The sequence below is a fragment of the Eumetopias jubatus genome, unplaced genomic scaffold, assembly GCF_037043125.1.
Source record: "Eumetopias jubatus isolate StellerSeaLion01/CBP00866 unplaced genomic scaffold, mEumJub1_p1.0 scaffold_1, whole genome shotgun sequence".
NCBI lineage: Eukaryota > Metazoa > Chordata > Mammalia > Carnivora > Otariidae > Eumetopias > Eumetopias jubatus.
Window position 1 is genome coordinate 127,314,202 of NW_028274807.1, and position 16,208 is coordinate 127,330,409.

At 40.0% G+C, this 16,208-nt stretch overlaps 1 protein-coding gene across 1 annotated transcript in view; it reads right to left on the reverse strand.

Moving 5' to 3' along the window:
* Positions 1–460: 460 nt before the first annotated feature.
* The window catches only part of DNAJC13 (DnaJ heat shock protein family (Hsp40) member C13), a 121,088-nt gene continuing 105,340 nt past the window's right edge, over positions 461–16,208 (reverse strand). Inside the window, exons 49-56 of the mRNA XM_028099069.2 lie at positions 14,661–14,830; positions 14,471–14,513; positions 13,956–14,129; positions 12,251–12,430; positions 11,804–11,944; positions 9,877–10,020; positions 7,318–7,417; positions 461–1,339 (exon numbers count right to left, since the gene is read on the reverse strand). Of these exons, the coding sequence (XP_027954870.1) occupies positions 1,233–1,339; positions 7,318–7,417; positions 9,877–10,020; positions 11,804–11,944; positions 12,251–12,430; positions 13,956–14,129; positions 14,471–14,513; positions 14,661–14,830 (1,059 nt within the window). The 3' untranslated portion in view covers positions 461–1,232. The remainder of the gene's footprint in view (positions 1,340–7,317; positions 7,418–9,876; positions 10,021–11,803; positions 11,945–12,250; positions 12,431–13,955; positions 14,130–14,470; positions 14,514–14,660; positions 14,831–16,208) is intronic.

Consider the following 16,208-nt stretch of genomic DNA (forward strand, 5'->3'; position numbering starts at 1 on the left):
TTGGTTCTTGCTTTCAAAGGCAATGTGAAGGTTTGGGTTATCTCCTCATTCTTTAAGAAATGTTTGTATTCTTTACAGGTTTATATTTTCTTGCAGTTTGTGATCATACTAGGAGACCTACATGTTGAGATCTGTGTTATTTAAAATCTGTTCTCACTCTAAATTTCCCTCCTCTTAAAAATACTGGAATTAATGTGTCTCACACATTAGAGTATTAATATATTAGCTGGCCCACTCCTGAATTACTTAAGAGAAAATAAATGAAATGCTATGTTTCTGGAAATTAAGATGTGGCTGAAATATTAACAAAGGACGTTAGGAATGATCAGATGTGTCAGTGTGGTTGTCTATACAAGGAGCAGTGAACGTAAGGGAAATCTGTGTTTATTCCTACTCCCAAATCTGTCTTAGGAACAGCTTTGAGGTCTTCCATGGGAAAAATTAAATTAGAACAAATATATCTCATTAACAAAGCAGTCAATTCCCTTTATTTTTAAAATTTTATGTACACATATGAATGATCTGTATAATGTACATTCAATATAGAAAGCTTTATATATCTGATAATGTATAGAACATTTCACAATTACACTCATCTCTTACATAACATCTTGACATCCGTTTTTAAATTTTTAAATTTTTTTGCACAAGCTCCTTTTTCATTCAATTTGGTAAAGCCAGTTATACACACCGACATGGACTGTGAGCTCTCAGAAGGTTAATGATTGAGGAGAGGACACCAGGGAACAGGCGCAAGGACAAAAGCTGACAGTGTTTGACGGTGGAGTAGGAGGGCCACGCGGACTCGGTGCAGGAGAGGAGAAGACCCTTTTCCGGGAGTAAGTGACTTTTAGTCCAATTTCTGTAGATTGCAGTTCCACCCCAGAGTCACACTAATTCAAAAAAACATTATAAAAACTAGGAAGAAAGTTTTGTCTTTTTGATTCACAGTCTTGTAAACAGATATAAAGAAACAGAATGTGCTTACATACATCAAGAAAAAAAAATTCTTGTGTACCCACTTAGGTTGATCCACAGAGTGCTTTCTTACAATGTGATACAATTAGAATCACTGACTTTTTTTCCTAAATAAAAATATTTGTATAGAAAAAGGAATAATAACACTGTCATGAAACCAGGAGAAAGGCAGTAAGAGTTTGCTTCAACGTATCAGCTGGAGGAATGTGGACTGGGTACTGGCCTTTCAGCATTTATTGTCTCTCACAAATGTGTCAAGTCTGATAGCCAAGGTCGCCTGCCTCGTGGTCTACAGGAGGCGGCAGGTTAGACATGACTGACGAGGATGTCCCTGCAGTAAGGTAGCCAGCAACTCCAGGTCCTGCAAGAGAAAAAGGAAAACACACACCTTCTAGAGAGCAGAGCCACAGGAAAACATGGACCTTTCTAAAAACGTCAGAAGCTAGTCAAGTACCTTATCACATCTTAACTCACAGCTACACGGGGCCATTTGCAAGGTATGGCTTTACTAGATGACAAAGTTAAAAATCATTTCAAGATTGAGGCTGGACAGTCACACTGGTGTGGAAACATGGGAAACTGTCCCTTCTCAATTCTGGGACTTTAATGGTTCAAAAAATCCTGGGCACTAAAGGATAGCTATGTCAAATAGGAAAGAAATAAAAGGGCGGGGGGAACAAATAGAGGAAAGAAACTCTATACTCAGTCAGCCCATCCAAAAGTTATACTTGATGAAATGCCCGAGAAAAACACTTTATCGACATTCAAGGTAACCAACTTTCATTTGGTGCAAAGAAATGCTATCATACCAAGTTAACACCAAATGAACAAGGGCTGCTACACCAACATCTCTAAAAAAGGAAGGCTCTGGATGTCTGTCATAGGTCAAAACAATAATGCTAGGGGAAAAGATACCAGTATTTTCATTTTCTAGGTCTTCCTTGATTCTAACCATCTCCAGTGCATGGAAATGCTACGTATGCCAGCATTTATCAAGATGAGTCCTATGAGCATTCTCTATAATGGCTTTAGCCCTCCAGTTTATCTTAAACATTGCACAATTACATCCCAGAAGCACTGCACAAACCGTACAGAGTACTTGCGAGAGACATTGTAGCGTAATACCACCGACTGAGCAATACTTTTAGCTGAAACCGTAGGAAATAAGGCAAACAGCTAAGGAACTTCAGAGGGTTAGAACTAGAAAGGCAGTGGAAGCGGCATGCATTTAGCAAAATGGTTCTCTACCTGCTTCAGAGAGCTACACAGAAGTTAGCAAGCTGCCTGGCAGAGCGGATCTAAAGCCCGCTCCTGAGGTGAAGGGGGCTGCTGCCAGTTAGAAGGGAAGGAGAGATACCTGAGGGGAAAAAAGAAATATAAGCAGCAAGGGAAGTTAAAAGGAAGTGCAAACAGCAGAGCAGTTTGATGAAGGCTAAGGCACAAGAGGGACTAATGCAGGACAACAGGGGCACAATTCAGATTCATCTTGTTCACCTTACAAGCACTTGTACCGAGGATGTGGAATGGCTCGCAACCCTGAGCAAACAATGCATCTAGCATGTAATTACACAGCCAGAGACAACTGAGCCTGTGTCAGCTGTCACATGCCAACCAGAGGGCCGAGGCACTCGGACCCCTGAACTAATAAAATGTGGAAAAGGGATTTTCCCTTTTTAAGGCACCGTAAGGCCCACACCTGTCACCTCCTGCCCATCAGGGTGCCAGGCCGTCCCCAGACTGCTCAGGAGACCACCACTGGGGCAACCCACCCCCTCTAACAGGGCAGTGCAGAGCTACAGCACCCGCTGTTACAGTCACTTCGCACCGACCTATCACTCTTTGAACCTTAGGCAGCAGCAAGATTACCACAGAACTATTAAGTAGGTCTCACCAAAGACAGAAGCCTGAAGAACAGAGCCCCAAACACCCTGCATCGGTAAAGTTCCCAAGCACTCCCAACTGTGGACTCAACTTGGTTCACGTCAAATGAGTAGATTATGAGACCAAATCATGAATGCTACCTAGAAAATAGACTAAGGCTACTGTTCTCAAACTGTGTGCAGAGGCACCCTGGGACAAATTCACAGGGGTGCTGCTAGGTATTTTAAATTGGAGAGAAACACGGCAACATTTGTTGGATATCACACAACCACTTTCAAGTTGTTTGGACCTAATACTTAAACTTAACTGTTAGGTTATTTCTTTTGGCCTAAGGGTAGATGGAAAAAAAAAAATCACAAAGATATTAAGGGCACCGTGAATTGAGAAAGTTTGGGAACCTCTGGGCTAAAATTAAATTGTGAAATGATGGGCCTAGAAGGATCATCCACAAGAGACCAAATTCTAGCCCCACCATTTGCTGCTTTAGGAAGGGCAAACCAATTCCTGGACATTTCTGTATATTAAGTCTGAAATGCTCTTTCCCTCACACCTCTGGCCTCTCCTTTAGACCATGTCTGGTTTCCAGGGGCCAGAAGGTACAGTCTCGTCATTAGGATGGGACAGGGCAGTTGTGTTCTCCAGAGAAAGGTGGGAGGACATAGAAAGAGCTGCCAGAAATGCGGCAGGCAGCAACACTGTGCTAGGCTGCTAGACTTAAGAACGGGAAAAGATGGACAATTAACGAAGAATCCCACAAAATGGAACTGACTGGAATTACGGAGTAGTGGAAAGAGCATGGGCTTTGGTAAAAATGAACATGGGATTCTCAGCAGGGAAATAACAAGGAGGAAGCTCTGCCTTAGCAGTCAGTGACCTATGATAAACTGACGACCTTAGGGAATCTTTCCTAACATTGCTCACACCGTGTAGTCTTGGGACAGGTGTAAAAAGAAAAACACAAGGTAAAAAAAAAAACAACAAACCCGACTCTGTAAAGAACTGACAGACTGGTTTGAGGAGAGACCCAAGAACTGCACCCTCTCTCCCTTTAATGACCTTAGGAAGCCAAGTGAACTATTCCACATGCCTCTAATTAAATATAATAAAACATACACAGGTGTGTGTGTGTATGTATAAAGCTGATCTCCAATTCCAATTAAATATAAATATATGTGTGTACATGTCTTGTGTACGTATACAAAGTTCTTCATCTTCATCTCCAACTTCTACAAGCATGTTTACCTTGGTCTGCTTCTCCTCCTTTCCCTGTTGTTCCTTCCTTCCCTATTCTGATTTTATGAGTGAGGTAAATTGAGGATTTTCACTGCTAAAATTATTTTTATAGGGCCTTGAGTTTGTCAGGACCCAGCTCTTCTAGAACCTAATAAATAGCTAAGTAACAGGGCCCACAAGCAACCACAGCTTTTCTGCATGACGGGTAAAATCTCACTGAGACACTTTTAGATTAAGTGTTAATCATAAAACAAAACAAGTATGCCAGGCTAGAGAGCCTATGGAACCAGGCGGTCTCATCTCAATTCATCAACAATGAGTAATCCTGCCTAGGACACTTTATTTATAACCCCAATCCTGAGCATGTGACTGAATGGTATCTGCTCAGCAGCCAAGGTGAAGAAAAATCATTCATAAATGATTTTTTTTCTTCTTATCCTACTTTGAAATAGTCATTAACTTTCGTTTATCTTTTCCCATCTCCTACACAAAATCCACTTACTTGCCAAACTCACCCACAGGTATTTTAGAAAAAGGGCTACTAGTAAAGTATGTTCTCATAGCGCCTTACTTCATTTGCACACTGATTAGAGAGGGGCTGGCCACATTGAGAATCCTCTCAAGGCCGAGGGTAGGGTAGGGTAAATCCTAATCAATTCAAGTTCCAACTCAACACACCACTGTATACATTCCATGGAGTTATACACGCGATTTTACCGTTTTTAAAAGAACTTGTCCCTTTAGCAAACACATGACACACAATACAAAGCACCCATGGAAAAGCTCAAACACAAGAAGAAAACATTTGGCAATCTAAACAATGAGTAGACAACAATTCGAGGGGTAGTGCTCTGACTCTTTAAACAGTCCTTTCAAAAAAGACTAGAACTGACGGGAAAATATTTTTCAAACATCTCACCAAAAGAGTATCCCAGATTGATGATGTGCTGAGAATTGGGACAATTTGGGGGCCAACACAGTTCAGAGGTTATTCCAGACTGTCCCCTGTGGACGGCAGGCTTCAGGAGGGCCTTCGGAATGGCCACGGTAACACCAGTCCATCTCTGAGTTGGGATTTATACCACTGCCCCCTTGACCGGCTTTATACAGAACCTGCTGCCCCTTGAGTCGGCCCAAAGGAGGGTGTGAAAAAATTTGTGACCCCAGTTTTTCTTCCCCCCCAACCCTCTTACCTCCCTACAGCTCCTCACAGCTCTTCTCACACCTTACTCAGAAGCCACCCCAGGGATCCAAGTAGAAGGAAAGGCACAGACAGGAACCTTTTTAATCCCTGTACTTTTTTTCTCTAGTTTTAGCAAATTTGGATGGGATGAGGATCAAAAGATTTCTAAAGGAAACCTAGGTCCCTGAAGATAAATCCCTATCTCTTCTGTATTCTAACCACTGACCTTTTGGCCCACATCCTGTTAGTAAGTCAAGGACCATCTCAAGTCTTTTACTCTATTAAGTCAACTCGATGAACACTAAGCACAACGGAGATCACAACAAATTAGAAGAGGTCGACCCAGGGGCGCCTGGATGGCTTAGTCGGTTAATTGCCTTTGGCTCAGGTCATGGTCCCAGGGTCCTGGGATTGAGTACAATATCGGGCTCCCTGCTCAGTGGGGAGCCTGCTTCTCCCTCTCCCTCTGCTTGCTGCTCTGCCTACTTGTGCTCTTTATCTCTCTGTCAAATAAATAAATAAAATCTTAAAAAAAAAAAAAAAAAGAGGTCTCCCTGTAGGGAAGCTTATAATCTACATCTTATTATTCTTCAGGGCCAAACTTTAAATGAGTAGTTGTTTTTAGCTGGAAAAAAATTAGGCAGATTTTCCAGTCACAACATCCTTAGACACAAAATAATGAATGCAATGCCACAAAAAGGTGGTATTATGTAAACTTCTGGGAAGAGTCTAAAGAGATAAAGTGTTTAGTGTGCCTGTTAGAGAACATACTCTTACTTAGAAGCTACAACTTTACTTCAAATTTGAAAGAGAGATAAGAGATAAGCAAAGACCATTTTCTCGGTATTTCTCTCCATAGAAATCACAGGACAGGGAATGGAAAAGTTAGAAGTGAGACCTATGACACTGCTCTACATTCATGTACACCCAGGGCTGGCAATCAAAGCACCGTGTGTTTATAAATGTTAGGGCTCTGCTTATACATTTTAGTGGATTCAAATGAAAGTGGTCATAGTGAAGAAAAAAGCAGCAGTGTCACAATTGAGACTAAAATTAAAACCAAGCAAAATGTTTTCTAAAGTTGCCATTTTTGAATACTCAAGATTTAGTCTTCGTGATTTATAAACTTCTATACTAGTGATCAGGATTACTAAAACAATTACACTAGCATGCAAACCAGCGGGTACTATTTTTTTTCCTCTCAGTTTGCACCCACATCCTCTCTGGTTAGAGGAGGATGCAGAGCTGACTTCTATACACACACACACACACACACACACACACTACACGAGCAGATGGCAAAAACCACCTATTATTCTTAAGGTTAATTTCAAACTGAAAACTTTTATACCAGAGATTATATTTAATCTTCAGATATAGGAATAAAATGGTACGATTTTCTTTTTAAACAGAAGCCAGTATGAAAACAAATATTCCAAAACTGTTATGCAATTAGTGTGTCAAATGGACAAATGTCCTGAACTTCAAATGTTATGATCTTTTGATCCTCACATAATAAAATGTCTTTTCCTTTATGGTACCCACATATTTCTTCCCTTGAGAGGACAAACTGTAAATATTTTGTAAAACTACAGAATCACCACTGGAAACTCAGAAGGAAAATATTTCACAGACGAATGTACATATTTGGAGTTTCAAACTGTTACTCTGGCAGAAATGGAATGATGCTACCATGTTTCTGATACTGACATTTCTGAGTAGATATTTCTCTATACTTTTTACACGTTCAAGATAAACATTTTAATATCATGCTCCAAATGTAACCTATGACACCACGAATTAATTGGGTTAAAACTGACCAAGGTCCACATTTCAGTCAGCACACATTCAACACAACAGCAGTTGACATCTGTCCAGGGCTAACCCCAGAGGTCCACTGCATGCCTGCAGCATCCCCAAGACAAGTGGCTAGAAGCCTAGGAAGAAACTCTTAAGTGCTACATTCAGTCTAGTCAGGACAAAAGGAAGGTTCAAGTGGCTCTGGCCCTATGTCTTCGAGTAACCAATTAGGTGTGGTTTACCTGTGAGGTATCCTGCCGTTTGTGACTCAGAAATAAACAAATCATGTTTCTGATCTTTGAAGGCACTCCAGACTGAAGAACGAGACAAGATTTCATTCACCTAGGAAAGTAAAGCAAAGTCTTTGAGCACAAATGAATTAATAAGAACTGGGTACTGGAAGATAGAACTAAAGAGAAAAAGCAAACTTCCAAGACAAAAGGAAGAAGGTCAGCTGAGGAAAGATCCAAAGATGAAGCGAGACCTAGCATTCATCACTCTATACTAGGTACTGGGAGAGGCACAGCTCCTTAAACCAGACCCAAAGAAGTCCCTAAGAAGTCAATCTTCCCTCTAGAGTTGGATGCTGGTATTTGAACCTATAATTTACTGGCTTGTTTGTAATTTGGGCAGGAAGATTTTCTTGTGATACTAAAAACTGGCTGAGAGTGTGTCATGAGCTCATGAAGTATTCCCAAGGGAGGGGTCTGGGGAAAAGATGCTACAAACTCAAACTAAAACTTAAAGCAGTCTTTCCCCAAATTATGGGCTGTGACCTGTTAGAAGTTTATGAAATCGATTAAGAGGATTGTGATCAGCATGCTTGAGGTTAATAGTTTAATACAGAAAGCACCAGAGTATCACATGTAAAATGGGTAAATACTGATCTGTGATGTATGTATGTATATAGAGAGTATAAAATATGTGTATAGAGTGTAATGGACTAAGATGACAAACATTTCTGTGTGATACATATTAAACAACAAAAGTTTAGGAAATCCCAACTCAGAGGCTGTCTCTTGCATATTAACATTCAGATCAAATATTTATTGGGTACCTCCTTATGTGGAGGCACAATGGACACAAAGGGGAGAAAGACAGCCTCCGTCTCTGAAGTGCTCACCGTCCAGTCCTAGTGGGGGAGACACACAGCGCCAGATAATCTGGTGGCAGGCAACAGAGTAGAGATACACACAGGGCCATGCGAGTCCAAGAGACTCCCTGTCTCAAGCTTGGAGGCACCACTGGAAGTAATTACTTGTGAAGGTGGTGGAGGAGCTGCTATTTTGAAAATCATCACACCTGTTTCCTCCCCTTAAGACTGGAAGATGGGTGTCAGGGTTACTTGGCTAATTTCAACAACAGAAATCCTCAGGCAGGTCAAGGGTAAGATGACTGCCTGGACATGGTACCCAGGAGTGCCTCTGCTTGGCAAGTTTAGAACACCCACAGAAAAAACCCCCAAATACTTCTAAACATATAGCTGATGACTGCAGCAAGATATGTGGCCTCTCTTCTTTAATATTATTTTAAAATGTTCAAATGGTGATACTGATAGAACAGACAATGGCATAACAAATGTTTCTTTAGTGAGACTCTACACAAACACAGTGGAATCACCAAAAGACAATTTAAACCTATGAAAGAACATTAGTAGGGAGTAACAGTCCAAATGTCTTGGGGCGCCTGGGTGGCTCAGTCAGTTAAGCACCTGCCTTCAGCTCAGGTCATGATCACAGGGTCCTGGGATCGAGTTCTGCATCGGGTTCCTTGCTCAGCAGAGAGCCTGCTTCTCCCTCTCCCTCTGCCTGCTGTTCCCCCCTGCCTGTGCTCTCGCCCTCTGACAAATAAATAAATAAAATCTTAAAAAAAAAAAAAAAAAAGAAAAAACACCAAATGTCTATCACCAGATGAATGGATAAACCAATTGTGGCACATACATATAGGAATATTTCAGCCATAAAAAGGAATGAAGCACTGATACATGCTATTAACATGATGAACCTTGAAAACATGCTAAATGACAGACACCAGACACAAAAGGTCATATACTATATGGTTCCATTTATACGAAATATCCAGAATAGGTGAATTCACAGAAAACAAAGTGGTGCTCGCCAGAGGCTGGGGGGAGGGAGAAATGGGGAGGAACTGCTTAATGGGTATAGAGGTTCCTTTTGGGGTGATAAAATGTTTTAGAACTAGATAAGGTGGTGGGGGCACAACACTGTTAATATGCGAAACACAAATTAATTGTTCACTTTAAAATGTTTAATCTCATGTTGTGTAAATTTCACCTGAATTTAAAAAACAAAACAAAACAGAGCAAGGGAGCATTAGCAGACAATGTTGGATGATAACACTGAATGAGGAACTCCTCAGAAGAAACAATAAGAATGAAGCCAAAGAGGAAAATTAAATTACTGGGCCAGCTGGAAGTGAGCATATGCACGCGACTGACACAGTGTTAACAAAGAAAGAGGCTAAAACTAAAATGGCATTCGGAAATGGCATTATGGGATTGTTAATGAATGTGGTTATCACTACCCAGCAATAAATCCTAGAACTAAACATTAACCTTAACCAGCACTAAATGCTCAATATTCTTCTATGCTGAAGAATTCCAGCATTTTTCTTCTTGAAATGTACAACATGCTATCAGTATTCACCCCCCACCCCCACCCCGAGTGACTATTTGAGTCTATGAGGAGAGGTACAAAGATCATCCATGGTCAAGACCCTTGGCTCGGCAACTACCCTACTGTACCCAGCAAATTGCAGTCACCACTGTGCAGACCCACCTGTTCTCCATGCTGCAGGCTTCGAGTCATGGCCTTGAGAGCTTTAACAATCTGAGCCTTAGTGGCTGCTGGGCTGTCGAGATTTTCAAGGCCAATGCCTTCGAGTAATTTTAAGAGGTATGGGACCAAATCTACTTTCAGGGCCTAGAAGAGAATATTAAGCATATATAAATAGGATAAAAAAAATTCACTGAAGAAACAATTTCACCCCAGAACCATACCTGGAAGAAGACAAACTCCTTTCTTTCATTTTAATGCAGATAAAGATTTCTTTTATAGATCTAATGATAATGACACTCTTAATGGGATTTTATTCCATGCCATTCAACTGTTCTAAATGCTACAGACTGATTATTTTACTTAATCCCCACAACATGTAATGACGCAGGCACTCTGATTATTACTGATGGGAAAACCATCACCTAGAGGGTAAAACCTGATAGTCACAGACAGTGATGGACTCTGTATGTAGGCTCACAAAGTGTTGAACATGACCTTTAGCCACTATACTGGGCTGCTTCTTCTAATCGCAACCACACAAATGGGCACAAAATTTGAAGTATCTTAATATTTTTTTTCATGTCTTCTTAAAACATCAAACTTTGCATTCACCACACATTTCCCAGCAGCCTAATAAAAGTTAGATAATACTCAGGTATCACACAATTTTCACTACCCACCCTGAAGCTCAAAGGGAAGAGGTGGAAGTAACTAACATTTAGCGAGTGCACCTCCCTTTATAGACACCATTCTAACAACCCTGTGAGGAATCAGAACTATTTCACAGATGACAAATCTGAATGTTGTTAAGTTTATGTATCATGCCTGAGGTCACAGGGCCATCACGTGGTAGTACTAGCTCAAGTTCTTTCCAATACAACAACCCCCTCCAAGCCAATTTTAAGTTTGAACTTCAGAGTATCCGGTTACCTCTTTGAGAGGCATCCAGTACTTCTAACTTGCCTAAATGAGGGGCAAGTGGTGGGTGGGGATAGAGAATGGGAGAGGAAAAGGGGCCAGGAGAATTGGAGGGCCAGACATAAAGATGCATGGCCTTGTATTGAGGCTAAGGATGTCAACTGTCACCCTGTCCTCTGGAGGTAATGGGAAACCAATGAAGAGTTTTTAAGATGAACAGTGACCTGGTTATATTTAAGAGTTGTATTTTAGAAAGATCACTTTTGCAATGGTTTTTGTTCCTTTAGGGTCTGTCTACTCTACATTGGTATCCACCAAGTCCTATTTACATTAGGTGGGAGGGTAGTCTCTTTGAAAAAGACAGTATCTTGGCATATTTCTTAAACATGACTTAAGAAATGAAGGCATCAATAAACAGATTGAGTCTTTCCAAAGAGCAGGAAGTAAATTTTACAAAGCAAGCTAAGAATAAATGCTTAGCAGAAAACCAAAATCTAAAATTTAAACATCACAAAAGTACTTTGAAATTGTTTTTTGTTGTTGTTGTTGTTTTTAGAAAGAGAGCACAGGAACGAGAGGACTGGGTGAGGCAGAGGAAGAGAGGGAGAGAGAATCTCAAGCAGGTTCCACACGCAGCACAGAGCCCGACAGGGGGCTCAATCTCACCACACTGAGATCATGACCCGAACCAAAATAATGAGCTGGACGCTTAACCGACTGAGCCACCCAGACGCCCTGAAGTTGGTAAGATTTTTGACAGATGGTCCACCTTTACCAGTGTGTGTATGAATGTACGTATATGTGTGTATATATATGCATATATATATACACACATATATATGTATGTGCCTGTGTGTGTGTGTGTGTATAAAATATAAAATCGTGCATGCGAAAACCCCCAAGTTATTTCCCTATTAAACCTAAGTCAGAGAAACCAAATCAGTGCTAAATCTATTCACTTGGCATGTTTGTTTTCCTAAAACAGTACTGAATCTAGAAAGTCACTTACTTGTGCCACTAATTCACTCTGCTCCTTCTGAAACATTCGATTAATTGCTTCACAGGCTAGACCAACAGTATCTGGTCGCTTCTTCATTCCGTTCATCAGTGGGCCAATGGTATCTAAAGATGCCATGGCTCGAACACACAGCTAAGTGTCCCCACCCCCCCCCAAAAAAAAGAATGTTACTTGTAGAACAACAGTATTTCATACAGCACAATACAATTAAAAAAAGTATGAAAAACCTCCATTCAGCTCAAGTTTAATACTGAATTCAAATTCAGTCTCCTATTAATTATATCATTTGAACTAGTCTGAGTTGTTACAATACTGTTGGTTCATATGCAGAAAGGCACATGGTAGGAAGGGGATTTATACTGCAATGTGCATTAATCAGGAAGAGGAGAGCATAAATAAATTCCAGAATTATAAGCTACTAAATGCATTCATCAATACCTCATTTTCAGACAGGGCATGGATAACACGGATGGCACTCTTAGGAATGGCATTGTTCCTATGATTCATTGCTTGGATCACTTTGGGGAGGTGGCCCAATGGTGGGACCTGGTCAGCCAGCTGAGGCTGTGCATTGAAGAGACATACTGTGGCCATTGTCAAAGTTTCCAGAGTTTCTCCCTGGAGGGTGTAAAACAAACAAACTATAAAATACTGACAAAGTGAGTCCTAAACATCCCTGGAAATTATTTGATATTCTATCCTAGAGATCTATAAATTCTAAGTGCTGATTTTTGAAAACTGATTCACAAATCCTAAGAAAACAACAAACTTCCCACCTTGAAAAAAGGCATGAATCCCAAGGACTTTAAGAATGTCATATCCTAATCTAAGCAGCCTTTCATTGGGCCATGTCATACCTCATTTCTGTTGCAGGTTTAAGAGATCATCTCCCAAAAGATATTACTAGAAAGTTTCAGTCAATGTTGTAGAAATATGAGTATCAGGGAACATCACTAGTTCAGGAGAATACATAAATCATGAAATGTGTTTCCCAGTTCTATTAAATATCCTACTGATATTTAGGATAAGGCACTTTCTGTTGTGGATGGCAAAGACCTGTAACTTATACCATTACAAGCAGACATACACAACCACAGCATCTTAAACGAACATGGAAATTGGAACGAGCACAAAGAACAATGATATGAGGAAAATATTGTGGTCATTCTTTCCCCTAAGTTTCTGCTTTCTGAGCATTTCATTTTTTTTTTAAGGAAACTATGTATGTAGTAAAAATCCTAGTAAAGAGAAAACGTGACAGGGGGAAAGTGACATATGCAAATATCTGGTAAACTAATATTTTTTCTGAAGTTGTGCTAAGCTAATGAGAGTAACTAGTAATTTCTAGGTACCTGACATGTGCCAGACATTATGCTAAGGACCCTCTATAGATCAAAACTCATTAAAACCTCAGCCTGAGGGACAGGAGCTGTGATCCATCTATAAATGAGGCAGAGCCACGAAGTACTGCTCAAGGTCACAGAGTCAGTCAGTAGTGGAGCTGGTACTGGGGTCCAGGACCATCTAATAACACAGCCTGGGCTCTTTATCACTTTCTCCCATAGCCAGCCTGTTTAATATAACAACAGTCACATCCCTCAATTATTTTTAATCTCAAGGTTTAAATAACAAAACCTTATATACTACCAAGATTTCTGACTCAGCAAATGAAGACCAAGGCTACTTTCTCACTCCTGCTTCCCTAGTAGCTTTTGGCTTTGAACAAAGGTACTAGGTTCACTCATATAGTTACTACTCTCCTGTCAACTTCTTTCATGAGGGTCATTCCAGTCATATATGGAAAGCTGAGTGAAGAACACACCCTAGCAGGACACACTTCCAGGGGAACACTGAACATTTAGGTTTCTCCTTAAAATTTTGCAGTCATTGGAAATGGGGGGCAAAAACCTTCTTTTAGAGCTTCGGTAGTTGTTAGAAATAACATTCTGTCAATAGACATCTCCAAGTTTGGTTCAGAAATAACTCTTTTACTAACGAGTTTCACTTTCGAAATGCCCCAAAAAAGATGTATACGTATATTTGAATTTAAATGTGGTTGCTATATTGAAAGGTCAATAAACAGAAACACCATCAGTATATTTAGCAAACTATCTGAAATGTTTTGCTGCTGGCTGAAGCTTACATGTGGATTGTTCTTCTCCAGGAACTCAGTCAATTTTTCTAATAGTGCAATAAGAAATTCTCTGGGCTTCCTTAGAACCCATGCTGGTTGTGCAATAAAGATTCTCAAGAAAACTCCTCCAACAGCAAGTTCACCCTCTGCTTCTCCAAACACCACAGCAAAATCGTCAGGCAACTTTAAAGAAAGAAAGAAACATAGTCAAGTCACTTAACCATTAGTCCAACATGACACAAAAAATGCAAATCCCATTAATGGTTATTAATATAATCAAATTATAATCACCATAAATTTTATTTCCCTTAATAAAATTCAAAAAAGGTGCTTTTATTGGTTACTTAAAAAGTGAATATCCCTATTTTTAAATTTAAAACCTTGTTTTCCAGGGGAATATTTAAATGTCTTAATGACAAAATATCTAATTGTCATTAAACTGACTTAGTAGGAATTAAAAAACAAATCAACAAAAAATACAGTAAAATGTAAAATTCCTTCCTCTGAATAAAAGTATGTTTTACCTTCCAATTTACATCAGGGTTGTCTCGCTGATTTTTAAAGTGCCTTGGGGGAAAAAAAAAGGAGGGGAAAATATCAAATATCAGTCACAAAATACACTTTCATTAACCTTTAGAATAAATATTAGAGAGGTGATGGACAATGTGGGAAACATCTGTCCTTTTTGATGATTTACCCGAAGGCTTTACTTACTCTAGCATCATTTCTCTAACTGTTGTAGACACTTTATCTCTGGAGCTATCATTCCAAATCAACTCGGGATTTTCATGAGTTCCTTCAAAAATATGTACAGCAGCTTCAGGGTTGTCTCTCATGGCATCCATAAAAACACTTGGCAGAAATTTCATTAATGTAATGCGGACCTATATGCGGGTTTGAGAAAGAAAAAAGACCTATTGGACAGCTCAGTGTTTGGTGTGCTTTGTATTTCTCTAGGATGGAATATTGATGTATTTGTGGTATGGCTGATTTGGGCCTTAACTATTATCCAAACCGCCTGGAGGGGGAGAAGAGATCAACCTTGGTTTATGCAAAGGTAACTTTAACAAGACTTACATGACCCGCTCTTACGTACCTATCCAGTTTCATTTCTTCTCCTTCTTCAAATTTAAGAACCTTGAAGAAATTCAATATTGCTAATGCATATACTGTCCACAGCACACCTTGCTAGATCATGCCTTGCACACACTATTTCTTCTTCCCAGAATACCCTTGGTTGGCCTGTCCCTCCAACTCTCCCCCAGGCCCCTTGCCCTTGCAAACAAATTTTTCTCAAGCTGCCTTTGTGCCTTTCAAGTGCATTTATTTTGCTATACTATGTTTTATATTATACTGTGCCTTTTTCCAAAAAGGACTTAAAATGCAGCTTTAAAAGTAACACAGGGGTGCCTGGCTGATTCATGTTCATTCATGTTCATTCATGACATGCAAGAGTTGCATGTCAATAGAACATGCAACTCTTGCTCTCGCAGTCCAGTTTAAGCCCCATACTGGGTGTAGAGATTACTTAAAACAAAAGGGGGGAGGCAATAAAAATAATGCATCTAACACACACACACACACACACATACACACATACACACACACACACACACAGAAAATTAGTTGGACGCATAACGACAAAGGGAAAATGAAGGTTGGGAAGTTTTCTCCTGCGGTCTTCACATGATTTTCTCTCCTTCATATCACTTGAGCCTGTGCTCAAACTTTTTTTTTTTTTGAAGATTTTATTTATTTGAAAGAGAGAGAGTGAACACAAGCAAGGGGGAAGGAAGGAGGGAGAGGGAGAAGCAAACTCCCCACTGAGCGGGGAGCCCGATGCGGGGCTTGACCCTAGGACCCCAAGATCATGACTTGAGCCAAAGGCAGATGCTTCACTGACTGAGCCACCCAGTTTCCCCTCAGACTTATCTTCTGGAAAGCTTCCCTGACCTAGCCTTTCTTGCTCATTGCTTGTATTTTCAGCCCTTGGCATATAGCAGATAGTCAAAACTTATTTGAACGAAGACTAATATAAAGTCAGTACACAAAGGAAACATCAAAAACTCTACATAATTGATGGTGATATACTACGAATTTAGTTTTGAACTTCCTAAGCAGCCAATGAACTAAAGAAAGTTATGTCAGTCACATAATAGACAGTATTCACAAAATAGGAAGTATTTAACTTTTCTTGGTCATGAGAAAATTCAAACAGGAAGTGATCACTAATATTATTAAACATTCAAGTAAAACAATTTA